The sequence below is a fragment of the Seriola dumerili genome, unplaced genomic scaffold, assembly GCF_002260705.1.
Source record: "Seriola dumerili isolate Sdu_G_001 unplaced genomic scaffold, Sdu_1.0 BDQW01001124.1, whole genome shotgun sequence".
Taxonomy (NCBI): Eukaryota; Metazoa; Chordata; class Actinopteri; order Carangiformes; family Carangidae; genus Seriola; species Seriola dumerili.
The window spans coordinates 937,654-964,114 of NW_019175379.1; the positions used below are offsets into that span (position 1 = coordinate 937,654).

The 26,461-nt window shown below is 40.5% G+C and overlaps 1 protein-coding gene across 1 annotated transcript; it reads left to right on the forward strand.

Moving 5' to 3' along the window:
• Window positions 1-1,519: 1,519 nt before the first annotated feature.
• Window positions 1,520-24,803, forward strand: rbm33 (RNA binding motif protein 33). Its single transcript, XM_022767095.1, has 19 exons — window positions 1,520-1,667; window positions 4,963-5,041; window positions 5,480-5,507; window positions 5,994-6,067; window positions 6,154-6,463; window positions 8,343-8,501; window positions 8,674-8,842; window positions 9,039-9,265; window positions 10,656-10,977; window positions 12,598-12,659; window positions 15,168-15,297; window positions 15,745-16,112; window positions 16,875-17,138; window positions 17,387-17,680; window positions 18,090-18,965; window positions 20,692-20,868; window positions 21,709-21,894; window positions 22,299-22,387; window positions 22,581-24,803. Exons 1-19 carry the CDS (start codon window positions 1,649-1,651, stop codon window positions 22,627-22,629), a joined length of 3,882 nt encoding a protein of 1,293 aa, XP_022622816.1. The 5' UTR covers window positions 1,520-1,648; the 3' UTR covers window positions 22,630-24,803.
• Window positions 24,804-26,461: the final 1,658 nt, after the last annotated feature.

A 26,461-nucleotide genomic window follows, 5' to 3' on the forward strand; every position in this document is an offset into this window, starting at 1 on the left:
GAACAATCTATATATGTTTCATCTATGAATCCTAACCACATGATAATAAATCACAAGCTACTATAGAGTTGAATAAAGCAGAACCAGCTATGTGTCCATGTAAAATGAAAACGTAATTGCTAACATGTGTGAAGTATGTACCTCTAAATCAGGTTATAATATTCATTTAGTTTTCTTTTTTATCCTTTTGTCTTTTATGACCAACTGCATCAAAATCTCAGTGAAAATAATGATAATGAAGGTGGTGGTGCTGGCTCACTAAACATCTGTGGTGTGCACATTTAAACACAGGATCCAGAAAGCCATTGAGATGATTAGGCAAATGGTTAAATGGATGAATGGATGATTTTTCTGTACATGAAACAAGATATAAAATACATAAAGACAAAGTAAGTACAATTACATTCAATTTTTTTTTTAAATAACATAAGGTTTGAAAGTCCATTCTTCAACTTACAGTGGTTCTCTTTGTTCTCACAATGGTTTTGGAGGGAAAAGGCTTTGCAGTCCAGAAGGGTGGGGTTATATAACTTCCTGGGTGTGGTTAACAGGATGACAGGTGATTTCAGATGAGGCGGGGTTTTCCTTGTGATTATTTCCTATATTTACTAAAGAAGAAGAAGTAAACTTGTGATTAAACACCCAGTTTGAATCTCCCACAATTATGTGACACATATCTGTTATGATATACTTGTACCCTTGTGTTTATGTAGCTTATGCACTTTTATTCTCATTTTATACCTCCTTAAAATAAACAGGAAAACAATGTGTGAAAATGCAATTTCTGTTTTGTTCAACAGAACATCCTTCTTAATATATCAAGAAGAAAATATAAATACATTTTCTTAGCTACACAGTTCTCACCAGAATGCCAGGATAACATGTGGTAATCATGTAGAATAATTACATGTGAATCATTAGCATGGAGAACAAAGAGAAATTTAATATACAGATGGCTGCTATACTAATGGTGGCAACCATTAGGTTTTTTATGATCTATGTTTTTACTATATTGTACCACTAACTATACCCACTATTACAACAAAGGCCATACCAACCTTGAGTGCAAGGCATATGTTTAGAAAAATATTGGGTTCCAGTTCATAATGCTCATAATATATATGATAAATATTGATAATAATCATATATATTCACATATATCCATAGCCTACATGTAGGTCTACTAGAATTTCTAAACGTATAAAGGAAATGCCCTCTGTGGATGTACGTTTCTTGATAATGAGGCCCTTTTATGGAAGCAATATTGAACTGAACTGCATAATCTATCCAACTGTACAGCAAACGTATTTCCCACAACTAACACTTGGTATGAACTACGCGCAATCGTGGAGGGCAGATACTTGCCAGATTCATAATGATCTGCCTTCATATCGGACCTGACAGGCAGCTCGCGTTTGTGCAGCAAAAACCTATCGGCGGAGCTGGTGTTTCCCACCCACAATGCATCATCGCAGCAGCCACAGCTCTGCCATGTTTGTACTACGGTCGTGGATGGAAATCAATGCTGCATAGACGCTGTTTGGTTGCTAGTTTCACGCTTTTTTTACTGTCCTACGAGTGAAATACGAAAGATTAAATGCAACCCCCATTTTTGTAGTCAGACTTTGAGGGGGACACGCAGTGCACCATGTCAGCCAACGGCCAGGGTGAGTAATGTCAGCGGCTTTTGTCGATAATGCTAAGTTAGCTTTGTAGCAAGCTAAGTTAGCTAACATAGCTAGCTACTGTTAACAGTAGATTGAAACACGGTTGCAGTGACTGTAGGCCATAAACTGGACCTTAGCTATGGCTAGCTAATAAGCTTTACCCTGAACAAACATCCGTAACCATCGGTGGTTGACATTCTTGGTTGTATACAGATATAAGTTTCAGCGTACGGCAGTGTTAACTTGGCAGCTAAGTAATTAACATCTAAACGTAATTAGCGACATTTTATCGTTGTTTAAATTATCTAATGCTCGTATTATCCACTGTTTTAGTGAATGAATTCAGGGCCAATTCGCGGGCTAACGTTAACATTAGCTTTTAATGTTTCAGCCCTAATTTCCAGCGTGTGGTTGTTAACAGCTGCGTTTGCAAATATCATTAGCAAGTGAGCTAGCTAGTCAGCAAACTGGTGAAAATACGCCTCATGTGAGTGATGTAGAGTATTTGTTGCGTCGTGTTTGTTACGTTGCTCTTGAAAAATGTTGAAACTGCTATAATGGCATTTTAAAATGAATAATGGCTCAATAACACCATGTGTTTGTACACTAATATAATAAATCGTTAGTTCCAACATTGCTGATAAAAGCTAGCTAGCTAACCATGATCCGCTGAAGGCAGTTGTTCACAAAACACTTAGTTCTTTGGCTAATGGTGGTGTTCAGATATCCGCTTTAAATTATGTACTATGCGTTGGTTTTTATCTTCTGGCCTTGTTGCCAGGGTTGGGACTGAACTAACGACGGCATGTGCACACAGGGGTGCTACTATATGACGCACTTTACGTGCTGTTTTTATTCTACATATTCGTTGATTTTTATTAGCTAGTTGCCGTGGCCACCAGAAGATCCTTAGGTGTCAGTTATATTCAGTCATACGTGCAGTTAAATGTCATTGTTTACCAGAAAGTTGCCTGAAAATGTATTTTAGTATAACTACGAATGAGAACACTTGAACTACATCTCAGTGTACAGTATGAACGTGGGCATTTCACTTCCAACTTGACAAATTGCTAACAATAAGGTTTTGGTAATGTGTCCATATGACTAATATTTTTTCTGTCTGACCTTGTGGTTAACAACATATTCAGACAGGAATTTACCTTGCTTCCAATATTTATTTCCAAAATTTGCCTCATGTAGGTTTTTCTCTTGGTCAAGTTGAGTAAAAAAAAAAAGAAAAGGTAATGTACGTTTTAGTTTGTTTGAAGTCTCTGTCTGCCCCATTAAACAACTGACTGGTGCAAAATGAATTGTGGGGCTGCTTATTAGCCTGTCATGTCCAAGTGGGTCTTGAGTTAAGAGACTGAAATATTAGACCAAAAGTTTTAGACTAACTCTTGGCCAGATACTTGACCTCAACTTAAAGCCAGTAATATGTTTTTGTCACATGAGACATTTTCGCATGTGGTAGGAGGAAAAACAGGTGCAAAAACTAAAAAAAAGTTGTCTGAATTCCATTTAGCTGCTTGGGTTTCAGCATCCTGGTATTGTGCATGCAGGCTCAGAACTCTGTTAGGAAAATTATGATTGTGGTGTGTTTTCATCATGTACCGATTTCAAAATCAAGCCTATTAGTAGACTTTGAAAGGAAAACATTTGGTAGGGGATATGTACTGATATGTTAGAGCCAGCAAGGTTGTGGCAGGGACATTTGTCTGGCTGGGTCATGTCGAGTTGGACAGATCAAATATGGGGATGTTAATGTGGCATGACCATCAGTTCTTGGGTAACAACTGGGACGAGAGTTTTCCATATCTTTGTTAAAGGCTGGTGTTCAGTGATGAATTCTGTGTTAGAATAGGGTGTCACTTGCACATGTACTAAGTCTCATGTGTAACTATCTTCCATCCATGTGAGGAAAAAAGAATAGTAAAGAACCACTTTATCAATCTCACTCTGCTTAAGTTATTCTGTTTTCATGAGAAACCTGTGTGTCATCGCATTTGTGGGTGTGCAATATCCGCAATAATCATTCTATTTATACTCAAACAAGCCACTTTCTCATCTGTGCAGGAGCTGCCATTGCTCTCTGACACTGTAGAAGGCACTGTGGACAGGACAAGAGCATGCATACAGGAGAAGAAGACAGTATGAAAAGCTGCTTGTGATTGTTCTTTGTTAAAACTTTTACAGTGGTTTTGTTTCACCATTGTACAGCATATCTGTTACTTTCTTTTTATTTCCTTGTTCTTCTCGTCTTCATAGATACCTTGTTTACCTGACTATCAGTGTATTTTGGGAGGAGATGAGTGATAAGGCATATTCTAGGTCTGCATGCTGACTGTAATTATGTAATTGTGGAGGTTTGTGGATACGTTTGCACATTTGCAGATGTTGGCATGAGATGTATATAGCGGGTGTTATTGAATAGAATGAAGCCATTCTTAATGATATTGATAACACCTGTGTTTTTCCTACTATGGCAAGTCAACATGTCTGCTGTGTCTATGTCTGTGCCCATTTTCAATGGTTCAAACTGTGCCAAGAACCAAGTGGCCCCAGGAAATAATCAGTGCCTCTGTCATCAGTTTGATGGAGGGAAAGGAATGGATCCAGCCTGGATTTAATCTTTTCAGTTCTTCAGTGTTTCCAACTTATTATATATAGAATAATTATTATATATAGAATAATATTCTGTGTTAAATAAGATACGTTTGGTTGGTTACGCTTCCCATTTTTTCCTAGAAGATGTGCGACTTTGAGGGATCAAGGGTTTCCCTTTCTCCCTGGAGCTCTGCTCTCTTTCGTAGAGCCAGTGTGCCAAATGTTATGTAATTGCAAGGTTGGGAAAACCTGTTAAAACTGAGAGCATGCATCACATGAGGCAGGGGGTTTGTTGTTGATCTGTATCAGTTGAGGATTAAACAACAGCAGCATCTAGTATGGCAGATACTGTGATAACAGATTCTTGTTGAGGATTAGGACAACATTATAAACACTTCAGCTTATACAACTATAACTCAGGCCAATCTTAATGTTCATTTTTGGAGGGCTTTTAAATGTTGGGTAAATATCTTTTCTATTTGGATTCAGGCATGAGAGAGTGTACTGGTCTCAGCTCTCTACTATGCTGTTTGTGTACTTTCAGTAGTTGACTCCGGTTGGCGTACGGGGAATATGCTTTTCAAATTCTGCTTGTAGAATAAGTATGTCAGCCTATGATAATGTTGAATATATTGGCATATTGCATTGCTCTAGTGCGAAATCTATCAGCAAAATTTCCTTTTTGTTGCAGATTATGACTTTGATGAATATGACAAACCTGGTGCTGAGCGGTCACGCAGGAGGAGAGGTGAAGATGATGATCTAGAGAGGTAAATCATCTTCTCATGTTCTCATGAGAACTAAGAAGAGTGCTGTATGTAACTCACAACCTGCTAATGTTATCAAAATGAAGATGTGTCCAGTGTAGCATAAAACTCATATCTTCCCATAAACAAAATGTGACTGTCCTTTTAAAATCATATCTACAAAACACTAATTTGTCATACGCTAAGTTTCTGATTTTCAGATAAGTCAATGGCTTGAACAGTGTACTTATTTTAAATAAATGTTATCATCCATTAAAGGAGCAGTTAATCCTTCACTTTGTCTGGAAAAAAAAGTAAAAGCAGAGGTATCAGAAGACATGATCTAAGTGTAAAAATTAATAGATAAATAAAATAATATAAAAATAAACATCCAGTCAGTACTGAAAACTGAAATGTTTTGTCTGATTCTGCTAACCTGTTACTGTCTTTTCTCTTTAAAAGTGATTTGGAAGAGGATTTGTTGGAGGAGGTAAGATTAAACAAAATCTCTTTGAATCTCACTTTTTCGTTTACTTTGATATTAAGCTAGGCACCAAATAGCACTTTGCTTGTCAGTGTGGTTTCTTTGCTCACAAGCAGGACATGAAAAATAATATCCAAAAAACTGGAACGTTAGTGTTGATAGAACATTTAGAAAATAGAAGTGAGCAGTGGACTTGTAGCAGGTGGCTCCTCCACAGGGGGAATTGTTGATGTGAACCAGGAGGAAGTACAGTGGACAAAAAAGAACTGTGTTGACCTGCCCAGATTGTCTTCACCACATGGGAATAGAGCATCCTTTGGGGTTGGAGGTGGTCCCCTGCCCGCACGTTTTATACACACACACACACACACACACACACACACACACACACACACACACACACACACACACACACACACACACACACACTGAGGAAGGGTAGAATACAATTGTCAAAGAGCCAAAGAAAATGTTGCTATATTCTTGTTTCAGAATCCCTCAGAAGTGTCTGATGAAGAGCTGAATGACGACCTTCTACAAAGTGATGATGAAGATGTGAACATGAGGTAAGATAATTACATCAGTGCTATGTGTTCAGTTTCATAATGTTTTCTATGTTTTACGGAAAGTGAAATGTTTTGTTTGTTTTCAGTGGTCAGGATATGAGCCTCAATGCCACATACAACTTAGGCACATCCTATGACCAGCAGGACAACTCGCAGGAAGCAGACTACACAGATGACGTTGTGAACCTGGGTGCAGAGGGCTGTGAAGGAGGGGATGTACAGGAGGAGGGGTACCAGCAAGAAGAGGAGTACACAGAGGAATACAGCCAGGACGACAACACAGAGATGCCTGAAGACCAGATGGATTACACTGTTGAGCTAGCTGACGGTGAAGATGGCTACCAGGATGAAGTGTTAGACATCCAAATCAATGAGCCCTTAGATGGTGAATTTCAAGTGAGTTCTCACATTTGCCTACTCTCATGTAAACGCCTGCGGATGCACACACAAGCACACACACATACGTCCTCCACCTCCTTTTTCTGTCCAACGCTATTGTATCCAAGAGATAATGTCAGTTTTCTTGTCTAGGTGAGGGGACAGTCAGGACTGAAAATCTATTCAGGAGAAGGAGATGTAGGTTGGCGTTTCTGGGCAGGGGAGGATTAGATTCATTATCACTTCCTGCCAGTTAATTTCTCCATCTTGCTGACAAAGTTTGTGTTGACAGCTTGTTTGGTGTGAAGTAATGCTCTGCTGTCGCCTCCAAATCCCTGTGCCATTGTGACCTTGGGCCCTGTATCTTTGGGGGAGTAAGAAGCTGCTTTGTGTTGAGGAGATGTGCTGCCAATCGACGGAGGTTAATGTGGGGGGCTTTTATCTCGGGCTTTAGACTGGATCTGATAAAGTCTCATGCAGGTGAAAAGATTATTGACCTTCCTGAGGACACCCCATACAGTTTTCTAATGATTGATGCGAGTTTCCCTTTTATTCGTTTCCCTTCCCTCTTAGCCCAGACTAAGAGGATCAAAGATAAGACCAGATCCATGTGCAAATGTCCGTTATGGTCCATTTACCAAGGTGTGATGGTGTTTGGCACCTGACAGAGATATATTAACCTACCTCCTTTCTCCAAACAAAGATAAGATGTTGACCTTCTTACTGAGGGTACACAGCTCAAGTGGATGCCTACTTTGGATTTTGGGAAATGTCTGTAGGTGTGGATGTGTATTTGTATTATGTGTAATAACTGTTTACAAGGTCACTAAACTGTCCGGCCTTGACATTTTGCACACTATGGTATTCAGTGGGTACTATGTGGAACAGTTTAAAGGATTAAGCTGTTTAGTTCCCTTGGGGCAGCCTGTCCATCCATCAGGTTTACAGAGTGTGTTTTTTTCTTTTCTGCATTAATATGTGCTGCTGTTTCGCAGGTTAATGGAGCGCAACACCAAACAGCATTGTGTGACCTACACTCTGACCTTATTTAGCAATGAATTTTTGTCAGAGGTTGTTAATGCAGATAGGATGTTTGAATAACCAGCAACCCCTATACCAGTTATGGGGTCTCTTTGCTTGTTGATTTTCTGGAATGACTGAGATGTGTATTTGGGATTGTATGAAGTGATTGTATCACGAGTTGAACTGAAATCTTATTATGGAGGAGAAAAAAATGATTTGTCATCTCCCAGAATGTTTGCATCTGTGCCATGTTTTTGGCATGGAGTCATGAACTTACAGTGCGGCCAATAACAGTGTGATTTGCGAGGAGTCAGTCAATGATATTTTCACCATCATTGAAGCGGGGAGGAGTGTTTTTATCTGTGCCTGCATTTCTGTATATCATGTCAAACATTTACATCTCATTGAATTTCAAATGCTGTCAGGAATAGTAATGAAGCCTTGCTCCCACTGTTATGGTAATTTGGGTGGGGGGGGTGTGGGGTGGGGTGGGGGGTACACAGTGCCTCCCCAAAATCCTCTCCATAACATTTTAATGTTTGCCTTTATACTCTGTATAATTTTTGTCTTTGTCTTTAAATTTCTATTTATCGCTTCATAAATATTAAAGTATATCATCATTTAGCCTACTTTTATTTATTTTAGCCATTCAAAAATGGATGCCAGTTGAACTCTGTTCTTTATGCTTGTATATATTTGCCCTACATCGTGACAGCATTGCTTGTTAGGAATTGATGTTTTTAATTTCAACAGAAGCACACTTAGAGATTGTTTTCCAACAACGGCTGAAATGCAGTCAGCCATTGCTGATCCTTATCTGAGCGTTGTTACCACTTAAGCTAATCAATACATGTTACCAATGTGATCTTTAAAGGATGATGAATATCAAACCTCCTATGATGAGCCTCTGGATGAACATGGAGTCCAACAGGAGGAGGCCCCCGAGGAGGAGGAAGAGGTGGGGGAAGAACAGCAGCAGGAAGAAGAGGAGGAAGACACTGCAGAGGACTCTCAGGTCTTTGACACAGAGGAGGTATGTTAAGAGCCTCCACTCAACACCTAGTGTTGTTTCTATAGATTGCATTTTTTTTTTTTTTTTTACCACAAACCCGATTATTGCACACAGTTGTGCTCGTAATAAAAATGGTGAGGGGTATTTGTTAGAATGGTAGACTTTTGTTTCTAACCTCTGAAAATGTCTTCAGGTTGAAAATGAAGCTGTGCCTGAAGAAGAAACCAAGGAAGAATCAGATGAGGAGGATGAGGAAGATGAAGAGTCTGGTCGCATACGGTTCAAGTCTGAGAGAAAAGATGGCGCTGTTGTGCGTTTGGCTGATGCAGGCAGTAAAAGGAGGAACATCCCTGAAACATTAGGTAGAAAGGTTTCCTGCTGGGCATAATTTGTCCTTGATTCATTGACAACAAAAGTAAATCCTCACATATTTTGTGATCTTGTGACCTCTAATCTGTAATAGGTTTACATTAATATGGACTTGAACTTGTACTTTATCCTAAATTAATATTTAGGGTTAATATACAAATGCTGTTTTCCTGTTCCACATATCATCAGAACTGTCAGAGAAGGCCAAGCAGGATCTGAGGGAATTTGAGGAGCAAGAACGGCAGAAAAGACAGAACCGTTACGGAGGCCGAGGGAGAGGAGGAGGAGGAGGCTGTGGGCGAGGAAGCCGAGGAAGAGGAGGTTTCCCAGGCTTTGGAATGGGAGATTTTAGAGGAGGACACAGAGGAAGAATGAATGACCAGAGGCTCCCCTTGATGGGAAACATGGGCATGCAGGTAAACTACTGTACAGTCATCCACCTGAACAGCATAAAAGGGATAATCTATTTAGCTACACAGAGTAACGCATCACTTAGTACTGAATCACTCCTCTTGAAGAGTAGCTAAAGGGAGCATAAGGGTTTCACTGGATAAGATGATTTGAAATGGCTTGACATTTTCTTGTATTTGTCACACTTACAGCAAGGCTGGGTTTCTCTGTATTTGAAATGTGTTGTATTCACTGCTGTTGTCTTTACTGTCTAAGACCTCCAAAGCAGTGCTCGTTTACGCGTGAAAAAGTCAAAACACTCTTTCTCTATATCAATGTTGATATATGGATTATAGCAAATCATTTGGCAGTAGTCCATTTAGACAGTATTATACAAAATTAAATTTGTTCTTTGCACAGGATTTAGTTTCTTGTGGGCTTTTATTGTTTGATATCAATTCATGCATTTAATCCTTTGATTTACATGCCTCAGCAGTTCATACAAGACCCTTAAAAGTCTAAGTCACTTGAAGTCACTTGAACATGTAACTTAAATAAAAAGGGCCAGTGATGATGATCTTCAGTAACACGGTGGAAGGTTATTGGATTTCAGAACTCGACCAGGACTACACAAAAAGTACACAAAATCAAAAGTATTAATAAATAATAAAATACCAATATACCATTGTGTTAAAGTGATTCCTCTCAAGGCAGCATGACATTTCTCTCCAGCTCTTCATTATTTTAGGTAGTATTAATTAATGATAATAGGCTGTAAAATTCAAAACAAAACGGCAGCACTGGAAATGAAAATTTAAAGGCAGATCGACGACATGCCAACACAACAAACAATGTGCTGACTGCTGTTAATGAGCTTGTATTTTTTACAACATACTGTTGTAGCCAAGTTTAACTACTTGACTAAATTGGTCACTGGCATGTTTGTTTATTTGTTTGTTTGATTGTTTGGTAGTTTGAATAGATAGACTGGCCAATTATCAAGGACCCATTTTACACGTCACTTAACTATATAATTATGGGTCCAACATTTATCAGTTGGTGCATCCTTGGTCGATATATTCCAGTGCCAGCAGATAGCTTGACTGTTGGTGTTGGTCTTTGTTTCTTCTTAATGGCTGTAGCTCACTTTTTACATATTGTGATCCCACCAAGGTTGCCTTCAGTTTTATGTCACTTATATAAATTCTCAAAAAACACATGCACTTTTAATCTTCAGGGGAGACTTGCACTAAATTACTTTAGGATATCATCTTCAGTTTTGCTGGTGAATTGACTTGTTGGCGTGTCATCGCATGGCTGCAAGCAATGATATCAGAATCTTCCCAGAAAGAAATGTGTTTTGACAGGTTGTTTTGGTTTTCCCTCCTCTCCGTTTCCCCATCTCTTTCCAATTAGCAGCCACCCTCCAGAATGCCTCCTCCTCATCAGCCTCATCAGCAGCAACTGCAGTCCCAGCAGCACCACCCTTCGCGTCCAAGAGGACCTCCTCCCTTCCAAGAGCATGGGCGCCCACTGGCCCAGCAGCCCCTTCAGCCCCTCATCCCCCCACACATGGCTCACCGCTCTCCGCCGTTGCGGCCCCAGATGGAGCCGCCACCACGAATGATGAGCTCCCCACCACCCCACTTCCCCCAGCATCACCAGCAGCAACCTCCACAGCCCAAAAACATCCACATAAACCCCCATTTCAGAGGGCCCACGTCATCTTCTGTGCAAGGTAAATTAATCCACCATCACTCAAATGCTTTTTTTAATATAACCTCTATGGCTGTTTTTCTGGATTTACCACAGCACTACTTGATCAATAGCATTAAAATGGATTTTTCAGTCTTATTCATAAATGACAATTCTGCTACCTATGTGTTAGCAAGGTGATTTGTTGCATCAAACCAAACTCTCCTAATTATATCCACAAGTTAACAAATGACAAGACTGAGTTTACACCCTGTGATGAACTGTGCAAACAAAATGTGAGAGGGATATAAAATATAAAATTGTGTTTATACAAAGAAAAGGGTCATATCTGTTGTGTGGTTATATGATGTCCATGTATACGTTGAAATAATTGATGATTTAAGAGAAATTTTTATATAGTGTAATTAAAGATCCAGATGTGTATGGTGCTGTGACTCAAGTTATTATTTTAGTTACAGTTGACATTATTTCTATCCCTAACCCCTCAGCATATAAAGTCAAGCAGTTGGCTATAAGCTGTCTGTTTAAAACATGAGTGTGCCTTTTGTCTTGTGCAAAGTTGAAGTGATAGTTCCATAATAGTCTGCATGAAGACAAATAAAAATGCAATTAATATTATTCTTTTATTATTTCTTCTAAGATTCGTAGTCTCAAGTATGAAAATCATAATTGTCATTTTATCCATAATTGTGTAACCCTAGTTTATCAGCAAGATCTTCACTTGAGGTGCATGATGCCATTTTGGCTGGCAGTTATCCTTACACTGTCCTGAAAGGTGTCTGGATTAGAATGTCATTTTGTTGTTTGGTTGAGTGACAAGTGAATAGCTCTCTGAGCCAGTAATGGGTTTATCCTCATTTTTTTTTTTTCTGGCGGCATCACCATTCCGTTCCCTGAGATGGGTTTATCTGGCCTGTCTGTCCAGGCCAAGATTGAAATTTTGTTAGATCTGTGTGTGTGTGTGTGTGTGTGTGTGTGTGTGTGTGTGTGTGTGTGTGTGTGTGTGTGTTTGTATATCTCACTGTGTGTGTGTATATCTCACTGTGTGTGTGTGTGTGTGTGTATCACTGTGTGTGCATGTGGGGGTTTGGGTTTTGCTCCTGAGAGGAAGACGTGTTCTGGAAGATCAGGGATTGCCTCTGGTTATGATTAAGTGTGTGTGTGCATGTGTTTGTATATATGTCTGTGTTTATTTAATTATATATTTTAAGTGATAGATTCCAATTGAATGTTTTCCAGCTCTAGATGTTGACATACAATTACAGTAACCCTTATTTTGAATCAGTATGCCAGCAGTATGCAAAATGAAAATGCTGTTATTGAATTGTATTGTGCCAAATGTTGTCAAACAGCAAATGTCTTATTCATTTGTATTTGTTGAATTTGGTAAATGATTCACATGCATTTCACATTTCCTTGAGCTCCCTGGTCTGTGCCCAGCTGTGTAAAGATGTGAGGAGCAACTCGGAGACAAATTTAAGATGTAGCTCTGTGTAACAGCCTTTAGCATGGAGATGTCTAATGGTCTCCTCCCTTTCTACTATCACCACCCTCTCTCTGCCTACTGCCCCTCATTTTCATTTCTCTCCCCCTCCCCCCTCCACCCCTCTTTCTCTTGCTCTCTCCCTCTCTCTCATTGCAGTGCCCTTGATGCCTCCTGCTCAGAGCCAGCCCAGACCTGCTGTGGGTCCTCAGAGGTTCCCTGTGAGTAGCAGCTGCTCCTCTCTCTCCCTTTTGCCTCACTTTCTCTCCCTCTCCACACGGTTAGCGTCCCTTTTTGTGAGGGTAATATCATTACGGCAATTAGACTTTCCTGCCCTGGCCAAATACTGTTAAAGCAAATCTGTAAACACTGATACGAGTCTGGCTGCACAACTGGAAATGCGTGATAGGGGCTTTAGGCAGTAGACTTTTGGAGGTCGGGGCTGCAGTGGCGGGACTTAGTTAGCAACTCTTCATGGATGGGCTGGGGCTCAGACTAGCCAGCTTGGCACATAATGGAATTGTGAAACCAGGATATATTGCCAGTTAAAATTCACTTTCTACAAGTTTGTGTCCCAAAGGCATGGAGACCTTTTTTGAATGGTATTTGAATTAATGAAACATGGTGGTGGTTTGATGGGGCTGGGCTGTGAGCGTCTTGCCTTTTTGCACTATATATTAAGAAAGCTGAATTTCATGTCAGAGAAAAGGGATCTTAAGTCTGTGATTTCCTGTAAGAAAAGGTCCTTTATTTCACACACAAAGAACCCATCCAAGAGATGACAGAAATGCCTTTAAAGTAATTACTGTATTGCGGGAAATGGCTCACTAGCAAGTCAGCCAAAGTGCCTTAAGTTAGTCCATCCTTCTAGTTAATGATGCCCAGGCATCAGGTGGCGCTGGTCCTGACTGACATCTTCCTGGAAAGTACATTTTATATGGATTTATGCAAATTAGCCATTGGAAAATAGCTGCATCCAATTGCATTCATGTGGATTTACAACCCTGTTGCCAAATGAGCCAGGCTTTCACATTGGAGTCAATCTTTGTCAAAAAAATTGTATTTTATTTACCTCTTTTCCAACCTTCAATGTCAGTATCATGCAATTCCTGCTCCCTGAGGACTGTGATGGCGCTAGATATTGATAGCACCGTAGCAGGGAGCTGTTTTGGCTCTTATCAGACAGTAGAAGGTGGGGTTGGAAGGGTATGGGCTGATGAACAACATAGTGTTGGATTCCCCAGCTGTCAATTGCATTTAGGCTGCTGTTGCCAAGGACACAATTTGAAATGCAGGTGACATACCAGCCGGCAACATTCCATTTAGCAGTGGGCACCTGATTACTCATGATTATCATACATTATCATCCCATCAAATTTAATTGTTAAAAGACCAGGCGAATGGGGGGTCATAGCCTCTAGTATTACTGCATTAAATTTTTGCAGGTGGAGACTGGTATTGAAATATTAATCTCAGTGCCAATTAAAGTTATTTGTATATTTAATCCATTTAGATAATGACACTCAGTTTAACCATGAAACAGAGATGCCACCAACTACACTATTTGAAAACAATGTCAGTATGGGATGTAATTTCTAGTAGTCAATACCTTTTTGAAATTCTTAGCGTCTTGTTGTGCATTTTGATGAATAAATTCTTCCTTGATGGCAGTTGGTAGCAGTCACAGCTCCTTGACTCCTACCTCCTGTGAATATTATATCCTGAACACAAAAATGCTTTAAGCTCAAATTTCCATTCTTTATTAAATATGTGACATTTCACCCCTCTCTATTATATTTGTCATGGTTATCCCCTCATTGCTAAGAGCTATCCGAGCATCAGTTACATATTGAACAGCCTGCAGCCTTTTTTTAATTTTTTTTTTTATCAAGGATTAGAAGTGAGAGGATGAGCCGTGTTATTTTAGAGGTATTATATGGACACCAGAGTCCTCATTGTGCAAACCTGCCTGTCTGACCATTTAGAATAGTGTGATTGTGCCCACATTGTGCTCCCCTGTCTTTGTAAGCCCCTTTGATTAACTTTCTGTTAAGCAAGTTTCTGGGACTCTGGCCTTCCAGCTTTCTAACACCTCTCCTCTCTAAATACCGCCACACAGCAGTGGAATAAAGATGGATTAAGCCTTGATAGCATCTTAAGTAATTTACAATAAGCTTGGAGGAGGCAAGGAGGCCATTTGTGGAAGTGCCACGTGTTGAATAGCAGGTTAATTTTTCAACAGAGATGGATGTTTAAAAGAATAAAGGAGACAGTTATGAGGGGGATTCGAATTCCAAGGAGGGATTAAAAGGTTGTTATCTACTTTTCCTTGGAAGATAGATGGGGAGTAGTGTGCATGCAGTGAAAGCTGTCGAACATGCAAAGAGAAAACGAAGTTGAAACAAAGATGAGGGCATTTATCCCCTCCTAAAATACCCTTTCCTTGTTAAAGACAGACTTCTAGAAGGTTTATCAACAAAGCCTCAAGTAGCATTAATGCAGGTTTGCTCACAAATTCATGCTAAAGGGTTTCTTTAATATTGGCATGCATATTGATGTTTACAACTCATGATTCTGTGTCTTTTTAATGACCCTAGCCCTTCAATTACAAGCACTCCATGCCCGACGAAATACTCCACTGCAAAGTCCCATTTTTCATTAGTTTAATTTGTTTGTGATTATTGAGTTCCCAGTATGGCCTATAATTCATGAGTTTTGTGTTTTCCCAGGGACCGGGAGACTTCCAGCAGCACATGCCTGGTAATTTTGGTCAGCCCCAGCGGCCTCCTCATCACATGGAGCCCTTTAGGAACCAGCCACCTCAAGGCCCCCAGGATAGGGAGCCCCTCTTTATGACAGGTGAGTCTCACACCCAGCCTTGACGAGGGTTACAAAGCGCTCTTAGCATATTTAACCCTATTCGACATCAGCTCTGACAGTATACCTACAGGGTATGCTCCCAGCTTTGTGGTGCTGCTCTATTAGCAGCACTCATGTTAAATGCATGTGTGTATGTATGTGTATATATGTGTATATATATATGTACATCTGAATGAGCCTTGGATACTTAAAACATGCATTAAACATATATTTCAGATTTTTTATTCACAGTGTTAATGTTGAATTAAATACAACCCACTTGGTTGTTTATCATTTCACCTTGATAGAGTTGTCTGTTCTTGTTTCCCTTGCCATAACACTATACATCTGGAGAGGGAGTTACTGATGTATTGAAATTGGCTCACAGTGCAAAAAACTGACATCTCTGTTGTGTTGTTGTTGTTTGGTCTTCTTGCTTGGGCACAGAGCGCACAGAGTCAACAAGGTTTCCAGGGCAGCACATGTTTGATCACCAGGGCCCCAGCCCTCTGATGAACAGCAGCAACAACCTCCACCAGCAGCAGCAGCTGCCCGGACAGGGCCACATGGGCTTCGGCCCACCAGGACCAGCCTTCAACCAGCCGGGTCAGGGCCCGCTAGGACTGTTTCCGAGAGAACCCCCAAGACCCAACCTCCCTCCCCACCAAGGTCACCAAGGAATGGTCGGCTTGAATCAACAAAGTGGCCCCCCTAACCAGCCCAGACCTTTCATGGGCCCTCGTCAGCCGTTTGGCCAGCAGGGGAACCTTTTTCCCCCTCCACAAGTTCAGTTTGGGATGCAGGTACGACTAAGAGTAAGTGAATATTATAACTAAAAGATGTTCTGTGTAATTGTCTGTAAGTTGTGCAACAGCTGGGTAATGTTTCTTTATTTCTTTTCCAATCATGTATTGAATTTGCATACTAAACATGATAATTTGATCTTAGTATCATGAGGTTTTTTTTTAGTATCTTCTCTTGCCTTTGACAAATCTTGTAAAGGAGCCTGGCATACAATTCACATACTTTGTGTGCCATCAATGTATGAATTTTTGTTGGTTTTACTCTAGATTATTAAAATGGTGTTGGCAAGAGCGATGACTAGATGACTAGAGTACTGTACACATGAGTAAACTAGACTAGTTATCATATTCACTGCTACTGAAGCGTTAAAGAAAAAGACCTGTCTGTTTGGCATCTCAGCATTTTGTGGAGACATATACGTGAGCTCCCTCTAGTGACTGAATCGCCATTTTAGTAGAACTATGTGGATACATGAGGACACCAATTGGAGGTTAATTACATGCAGTAATTGTCTGATCCTATGTTGAAAATAGTTTCCATAAGAAATTATACAGTTGCTGTTTAAAATAAATAAATAAACTAAAAAAAAAACAAAAAACAGATTGCATTATATATGTGTATGAACTGTGTATATATGTATACTCACATATAATGCAGTCAGTTTTTATTTCATTCTTATTAAACATATATGTAATATAAAAACTATTGTATGTGATAGCAAGTTCTGATTCTGCCTGTTACTCATGCTCTAGTTGTCTTTTCTTTAATTTCAGGGCTTAATGCATGGTCCTCCTGTCTCCCAGCTTCCACATCACGACCCTATGTCATCCCATCAGCCCATGCACCACCAGCAACAACATCATAGGCAGGAGTTACCCCATCACCAGCAGCAACAGCTAAATCTCAGTGAGCCTCGCCCCATGATGCACCATGGCCAGAATCTCTTCCATCAACAGCAGGCGCACGGTAGCCCCAGGCAGATGACTCCCCGCCCTCAGAACCCCCAGCAGCGCAACATGTCCAACAGGCAGAGGATGGTGAGAGATTAACATATTATCTTATTAGCATATTAGCATATTATCTGTTTTCTGCTCAAACTGATGAAAAGCACTTACATGGGGTCTGTATTTTTATCAGTGTCATTATAATTACTCTGTTATTCTGTCAGCATCTTTCCTCAGTAAACAAAATATTGCAGGGTGAAATTGGATAGATCTAAATGTATATTAAAAGCAGACTAATTGTAAACTCAAAATGAAATGTTTACATTTTGCCCTTTCTTCAGAACACACCTGTTTCCAAGCAAATACAGCAGCGCAACAGCAACCTACGGGAGCTCCCTGTAGCACCTGGCAACACAAACATGAACAGTGCCCGCCCCACCGCCTCCCCCGCTGCCAACGTCAGGCCTGTTGCCAAGGCAACACAGGGGGTGCGTCCTGGGCAGAACATTCAGCCGGTGCCTGACGGTGGCAGAGGAAGAGGCCTATTTGCTGCCAAGACTGAATCGCAGCCTGGGGGAGCAGGCAGGACAGTGGTTCGCAAGGAAATCCCAAGCACACCGTCCAGCACAGCACAGGTCAGCTTTTTTACATTAATGATAAATAAAATATTGAGTTTGTTTGCACAATGCACAAATTATTTCACATAACTGCTTATTTTAATTTCTCAAATATTTCACTGAAATGGTACTGTAAACTGAGTAATTTTCAGTATTTTTCCCTGCAAAATCCAGTTCAAGCGAGCTTATCAGTGTGCTGAAGAGGGCCCCCATTTATTAAAAGCCCAATCATAAGGTTGTTAATGACAGCAGTCTCATTCCATTGGAAAGAACAGATCAATACTATTGCATTTTTCTCTTGGGTTTTGACTTTGATTACATCTGAGTGTCAAGTAATATGGTTCAAATAGGACACCGTGGCTCACAGCTCCCCTTCACGTAAGTGGAGACAGGCAGTCATATTGTCAACTTGTGTTTTGTGCCACAGGACCCTGATGAGGATGAGGAGACACGGCAGTATCGTCTGAAGATTGAGGAGCAGAAGCGTCTGAGAGAGGAGATCCTGAAGAGGAAGGAAATGCGACGGCAGATGCAAGCCGGCGTCAGAAAGAAGGAGCTGCTGGAAAGGCTTAATTCCCAGACAAACACTCCAAGCCAAGGGCCCGCTCCTACACTGATTCAACCTGCACAGCAAAATCAGCAAACACACCCTGTACAAAAACAACCACCACCGCAGCAGCAGCAGCAGCAGCAGCAGCAGCAGCAGCAGCAGCAGCATCCAGAACAAAAACAGCAGCCACAGTTACAAAAACAGCAGCAACAGTTACAGCCACAACAGCAGAGACAGTTTCCTCAGAGAACACAACAACCATTAAATCAGTCATTTAAGAATCCTAATCAAGGCACCCCCATCCCTCCTAATGGCGCCACTCAAACCCTTACACCACGTCCCAATGTGAAGACACGCCTGCAGATGGTAAAAGGTAACCCCCCACAGCAACAGACCCCTGGGCCTATTCCAGACCAGCAATGGAAACAGCCCCAACAAAGTCCACAGCAGCTGCAACAACAACAACAGCAGCAGCAGAAACAACAACAACAACAACAACAACAACAACAAGAACAACAGCAGCAACAGCAACAAAGAAACAGTGCAATGCAGAACGTAAACAGACCTGGCACTCAAAACAACATACCTGTAACTCCCTCATTGGGCCCGGCTCAGGCTCAGACTCAGGCTCAGGCTCAGGCTCAAGGACCTAAACCTGGGGCTAAAAGAACTGTGATGCAGCGAGCCAAGAATTCTGGTGTCGAAGGTCAGCAGGTGCCGCAAAAAGTCAGAGTCGTCAAACTTTCAGGAGCGGTGAGCATATGATTTCATTTTTATCCAACACCTTCTTTTGCGTTTTGGCTCGGCATTTATTTCATCCTCTACAACTGATTTTTATTCACTAGGGAAGTTACATAGTTTTGAAATGAAATAGTTTTAAATGCCACTGAAAACCCTCACGCTGTCTATTTTGTAGTCTAAAAGATATCTAACCTATGGGACTGACAAGATGATGTCTGTGTCATTTTGGCAAAATTGATCTGGTAAGAGTTTCCTCTCTAAAGCTTTGGGAACTGGTATTTAAGCCACAATGCCTTCACGTACATTTTACCTTGAGAACACAGAAAGGCTGTAGGCATTAAAGAGAGCGGTATGACATTTATCTGTAGAGATGGGGACACCTCATCACTGCTCTTAAAGGTTGATATCCTCTTTTAAGGGCACAAGAGTATTCTTTTAAAAAGATAAAGGCCTTGGAGAGGGTAAAACAAGAATGACAGTAACGCCAACAAAGTCCAGAATTACCACTGCCGGCTATTTTATACTCACTTGATAAGTTACTGCTGTGGCCTTAATTACACATTAATCTTTATTGAAAAACCACAAAGGCATGCATGTTAAACATTCATACTTGTCACTGATGAGACATGTTGGTGGGATGTGATAGTATTTGAAATAAGCCGCTTTCCGACTCCATCCCAGAGGATCAAGCCGCAGAGCCAAAATCGCAGGCTGGCTGCAGATGAAGATAACTGGGTGTCAGTGCCTTAATGGAAACCTGCGCAGAGCTATCTGATGTACCGCATCTTGGAGAAAAAAGGGGAGTGGGATGTGAGGTGGTGAAAGAGAGATGGAAACAGAAAGACACAGCTAAGGCCTATAGCTGCGATGAAAAGAAGATTCTCTAGATGCTCCCTCTTCCACATTGTTCTGCTGTCATCAACGGGAGCTTGACAATGTTATCTCCTCTCTTCTCTTTTTTTCTTGCTCTCTCTCTTCCTCTCTGTCATCCCTCAGTTGCTTTTTTCCATCAACCCATCTCTCAGGTGTGAGGCAACAAAAGAATGCCAATCCAAGAGCCTTGTAATTAATCTTTCTTGGTTGAAGGGGGGGCAACATAATACCTGTGTAAGAAAGTTGCCACTTTTGAGGATTTGGATTTGTATGGCTTAGGCACACAGATAAGAGGCAAATTATATTTTCATCAGGGATAATACAAAGCAGCACAAGACACAAAAGCTGGGGAGAAGGGGGGTGTAAGGGGGATGGGGTACACATCGAGCTGCTGTCGTTCCAGTGTAATGCAGCTTAGCATTTGATGGGTGCAATCAGGAGCTGTGATTTCTATAGGAGGGATTAATCCATTTACTCTCAACTGGGGACAGGTCAGAGATATCGCCTCTTTTCTTCCCCTGTATTGATCTGTCACATCTCTCCGCAGAGTCGGGGAAGAGACGACCTTCAATTCTTCCCCGCATGTCAACAGAGTTGAGCTGTGACTTTATTTGATAATGAGACCATCACCTTGTTGGGTTGATCTTTATTCCCCACAGCTTGTGCGATAGGGATCCAGCTCCAATGCTTGCACATTTTCAGTTTGCTTTGTAGAAATGGCCTTCCATTTCTCCCTTTTGTCCATAAACTTGACACTTTCCCTAAATGCTTAATGTAAGAAGGAGTTTGTGAATCCTGCAAACAAAGATAAAGGCAGGAAATCTTTTCAGTAGTTAAATTAGTATTGTCCTCCATCATCATACAGAGTGGAAAGGGGCCTGAGGCCACTGGCAGCCCTATGCAGCAACAAGGCACCTGGCCGGCACCCGCACTCAACCAGGGCGTCCAGAGGAAGGTTACCATGACAGGACAGCAGCAACAGGGACCAAGCGGAACACCGCAGGCTTGCCGAGGGGGCATGGGCAACCCACAGCAAAACAGGGTATGTCATAAATGAGTGCTCACCGCCTTCTGTGTTGTGGGCATCAGCAACCATCTCACCTGAACTATATATATATTAATAGTCCAGACTGTGAAGTAATGGCAGTTCTGATATAGAAGAAGCCAAAATGTCTCCTGTAAAGTTGTCCTGTGCCGCTGGCGCTACCCTGGCATTCAGCAGACATACCAATCGAGCATAGTGGTAATAAGACAGGACAGTATGCCAGGTGCAGGAGTATTGACAAGCTGAAAGCAGTGTAACACAGGGGGCTACACAAGGTCCCCTGGCCTCTCTGCACGCCTGTCACCACCAGGCTGCTGTCACAGTTACCATACTCACTGATGCTGACAGGGTAAGGCAGCCACCATAACGCTTGCATGGCTCCTCTCCCTTAATGCTCCCCCGCCCCCAACACACACACACTCACACACATATTCCCTCTACCTCCTCTCCTTTTCGGGGTCTCTCCCTCCTCCTCTTCTTCCTCTGCAGCTGAAGAAACATACCTCTCACTCAGGAGCTCATATGAAGATATGCCATGCCACATGCATCATGTTCTGATGTTGATGTTCTATGTAGAAATATGATAAGTCAATCACATGAAAGCGTGGCGTGTCTGAGGGGTGCGAAAGGAAAACATAGCGTTTTTAAATTTTCCTTTGTGCTGAGAAACAGTATAGCTCCTCTCCACACGGTTGAATGCAGGATTAAAACATCAACATGCCTGTTAGAGCAGGAAAAGGTTGTCTGTATTTTCGCCGCTTTTCTTCTTCCCCCTTCCCCCGTATTTTTCTGTCATGACGGCAATTTTTCTCACACCTGGCGTTGGTTGGTTGGTAGGTTGTCGTGTCAGGCCGGGGCCGAGGTAGAGGGGGTGGTCAGATGGGTCGAGGTCGTCCGATGTCCACCAGACAAAGCCAAAGAGGTGCAGAGAGCGAACGCTGTACCGTGTCCATAGAGGGCCTCTCCTCATCCACAACTGACGTTCAGCTGAAGAATCTTCTCAGATCCATTGGCCCCATTGAGGTTTGTATCAGATGTTTTACAACTTAATATTTTAGCGTGCAAACGTATTGTATTTCCGTTCCTTTCTTATAACTTAATATGTCCCGTCCTGTATTAAAAGTAACAATATTCAGACAGTTGTGCAGAAGTTAAGCTGTAACTAATGCATACATACGTTATTTTTTTTTTTTTATATTTAAGCTACGTACCTTGTGAGGAAAACTTTAAAAAATAGATATTTATGTGTGTCCACCATAGTGGCAGTAATGAAATTCTCCTAATGTGATCCCATAGCGCCCTCTGTCGTAGTGATTAGGTAGGTAGAGAATGAGCTAATCAATTTTCCTTCACCACCCTCACTCCCCCTTGTGGATAAGAGGAGTATCTAGTTGTATTAAATTTGTTCTTTTCTGTTTCTGTCGCAGATGTTCAAAATGATGCCACAGCAGAGGAAAGCAGTTGCCACATTTTCCAGTCCCCAGCACGCAGCAAGTTTTCAAATGAGCTTCCATAGGTAATCAATACTCCCTCTCCTTTTCATCATCTTTAAACACATGCCAGTCAAATGATTACGTATTGTGGTAGGTCTTTACATTTTGCCGATGTGATGGTCTTGAAATTCAGCTTGTACAGATTTTGCATAAATGTGTATTAGTGTCTCAGCCCCTTTTGACACTGGTTCAAACATTATCACAATTACCACACAGGCACATGATTGATTTGTCCCACATTGATGTGTCGCTGATTGATGGATGAGGAGCACAATAGAGCCAGGGAGTCCCGTTACAAGACGTCACTTTCTCCTGACATGGGAGCTTCTCATGCACAGCTCCATCTTGGCATAGGAATATTTCTTCAGCCTTTTGAGGTCACTCACAGTCAACGTCTGCACAGAAGCATCGTTCGTCATTCATCTCCTCTCAGCTTTGAACAGTGATCACAAAGACATAAGCTGCGAGCACGCCTGTGTTTGACTTTGTCTACCAATTGGCCATTGTTGTAAATTGGCACTGGAGAGACACTGGACAGTTAATCCTACTTCGATGTAGTTTGTGATGAATGTTTTTGTGCATCTTACACGGACCCTAAGTAGAACATATCATGAGATAATGGTTGCTCCCCTCCTCAGTGAGATTCATATTAACAAATGCAAATGACACTTGAACGTTGTAATTCTAATGTGACCACTTCATAGTGTTATTTTTTTTCTTTATTATTATTTGCGGCTCGGTGTTTGGTTTACACGCAGGGAATGGTTGTGGCTGATTGTAGCCAGCCTATTCATGTGGGCTCTACCCTAGCAGTGTTTGTCCCCCTCTGTAGATGGCAGTATTTCATTACTATTGGTGCTTCATTTTTTTTCAACCCAAACCTGCTTTTAGGTAGAGTGATGAATCCCCAAGCAAAGCAGTTTTTGGGTAAATGGCACTACCTAGTGGAGGACTAGCATACAGGCACAGAGGTGGCCTGGGTGGACGATTTAATAGAGTAGACATAGCAGTGACTAAAACCAAGTTAACACAGGATTTAACAGGATTTAACATGAATATGTGTTTTCCAAATTCCCTTTAGTTTCGGGAATTGTGACTGTGTTGTGTAGATTTTGTGGTGCTTTAAGTTTCAGTGCTGCTTCTCAGACATTGTTCAGCTCAAATCGCTCATTAAAGTTAGTTCATTTGGTCATTTGGCAGTGCTCCTTGTTCTAAATGTTAGAACGTCTTTTAACTGTTTAATTTTAACACCTGGAATGCATTTAGGAAAAATACTTCATGCCTTTTGGATGTATATTTTAGTTGTATGTCTGATTATGGAGTTAGATTTAGCTTTCTAATCTGTCCTAAGTGTGCCTTGAAGGAGTGTGTTTTTAGGTTTTTTGAGATTTTTTATGCGTACAACTTAAAAGTATATTGTTGGGAATTTAATATTTGTATTATTTTGTAGCTCTGAGGGAATTACTTACAATTACAATTCGTTTCAGGATATACACATCTATGTAAATTATTTGAGCTAGGATATATGTTTGGCTTTCTCCTTTCAGAAATAACTGATCTGAATCTGTGTGACTATCACTTGATAATTTGATGCCTTATCAATGAGCTGTATAATGTACCTGGAATAGCACTTTGAGCAAAAGGCCTTCACACTGAGCTAGTAATGTGGATATTTGGCAGAAGAGCAGAAACAAACAAATTACCTTAAATGTTGAGTTCCCCTTATTATGATATAGATGTTCTCTGTAACTTCTGGGCTCTAAATCATAATGATATCTTACTCTTACAAAGGGTCAAATTTCTTCACACGTGTGAGAAATTCACTTGTACAATCACTAATGCAACATATTTTTCTGAGCATGTGCCCTTGTTTGGGAAGTGCTACCACATCACTGAAACCTTTTAATTCTCTTAATACTTAACTTCCGTGTCATCATTTAACTAAATATAGCAAGTTAGTCTCACTTACTTTTTCAGTTATTCCATGATTTTTTTTCTACATACAACATTTTTGTCTGTTCCGTGTTTAGGATTTGTCAAACAGAAAGTTCTTCTAAATATTCAAACATTGTTTTGCGTACTTTATTGATAGGGATGTGATGCGAGGAAGGTGAGGGGGCAACCATTATCTATGTAGTGATCATGTACATAAGTAGATCAGAACTTTGACTCAATATTTATCCTGTTAACATTTTTTGAGTTATTCTTTACTCATGTTGTATCAAGTTAAACAGTTTTATATGTAAAGATATGCTGATGTGTCCAGGCATAAATCATTTTACAATTGTTTTTGTTTTGAATTTAGAGCCAACATGAAAAAATGACTGGACCACGTTTCTGTTTATAAGACATTTGACAAAAAGTTTAAGGGAAAACAAGAAAATAAAACATGGCCAATATACCGTGAACATGCAGGTATGTAAAGCCGGTTCAACTTTAGCCCAAAGATGTGTGGTTTTGTGTGATGTCCATGTGTCTAGTGCAATGAAGTATCTTTCTTATTTGTGCCACATTTCAATCATTCAATCAAGTTCCTGGGTATTCACTTTGCAACATATCATATTTTTCTTTAAAAACTATCTATTACCTTGGGATTAATGCAAAACTCTTTTGAGGATTTTTATTATTATTTTTGTAAGTTTGTAGACTTAAGCAATTATACAGCAAGAAATTCTAGCTCAAAGATTAAGGGGAATGCCACTGAATTTTGGCATTGAAATGACTTGCTTCATATTCTTAAACAAGAGAAATGTTTTCCTGCAAATTTAACCTTGATGTCATACTAATGTGGAGCTCCATGAAATGTGTAAGATATAGGATTAGGTCTAGTAATTGTTACATCCTACATAACTTCACTGGGCTATATTTTTCAGTTAGAGCAAACAATATCACATTAGAGGGTTAACATGTTGAAAACCACAAAGTCCTTATTTACTGTCAGAAAGTCAACTCCTGGCTGAGCATCTGGATGACATCACAGATTAAGTTCTCTGGTTTTGAGATTTACGAAGTAGTGGTTCACAAGTAGTTACATTTGTGCTTTCTGCATGTGTGAATCAAATTCATAAATTTAGTGGTATTTCCCTTAAATTAGATATTATTTGAAATAATTCAAAATCTATTAGGTTTTGAAATAAACTGCACTTAAGTGATTCTCGCCAGTAAAGATCACTAGATCCTCAAAACACTTTTAATACCAAAGGTATTTGGATGAATGGGGTGCCTGAAAATGTCTAAACCCCTAAATTCCTTTTAGGTCTTGTAAAACTTGAGGTTGGGTGGTTTACAGTTTTTTGTATGTTTTACAGTTGTTCTAAACTGGCTTCTTTATGTTTTAATCCTTTTGTTTTGAGTTGAACTGATGTAGAGGTTTTTGTTCTCTTACAATGTGTATTTACTGTCTTTCATGTTGTGGGTTATGCATGATTTTAGTCCTGTGGTAAATCCTGTGGATTTGAAAAAGTATCGGCAATGCCAGTCAGAGAGATATTGTTATAAGACATCTGGTCTTGTAATTCCAGAACAGATTCATATTGAATCTATTTGTACCTTAATTTTAAGAATTTCGCACATATATGTACCTTGAGTTTATAGAAATGATGTTCTATATTTCTCAGAGGAAAATGGTGCTCACTTAATGCCTGATTTACAGTAAGCTATTTAATTAGCAGGGTGATTTTCCAATCACATCACCTCAACCCTATGGTTGAGGTAGGGTATTTAGATATTTGATTCAGAAAGGTTTATCTGTCAGATGTGTATGGGGCTTTCTTGTGCTTGCATAAGAGAACTTCATTTTTGCTGCTGCTGACAAGTATCAGAATGTTTCTACCAGCTTCGGGTCAAATATGCAACGCTAGCTGGGTTGAGTTCTATACAACACTAACTTGCAACTTTTTTTCAACAGGTCCATTTGGTGAATAAGGGTGCTGAGACTTTGCAGACTGTGGCTGAAATAATCATTTCATTCTTTCTTTTTCTTCAGGTCACATCCACGTCACCAGAGTGGTGTCACAACCAGTCATCAGTGTGTTGCTCACCCAAAATGCAAAGTTAAGGGACCATACCAAGGGCTTAGCATGTTTTAGCAAATTAAC

Bases quoted from the DNA above. Each gene is read 5' to 3' on its own strand.
- rbm33 (XM_022767095.1), top strand. The intron at 5,508-5,993 runs GTAAGATTAAAC...TTCTTGTTTCAG, and splicing joins AAGAGGATTTGTTGGAGGAG to AATCCCTCAGAAGTGTCTGA. The intron at 8,843-9,038 runs GTAGAAAGGTTT...ACATATCATCAG, and splicing joins GAACATCCCTGAAACATTAG to AACTGTCAGAGAAGGCCAAG.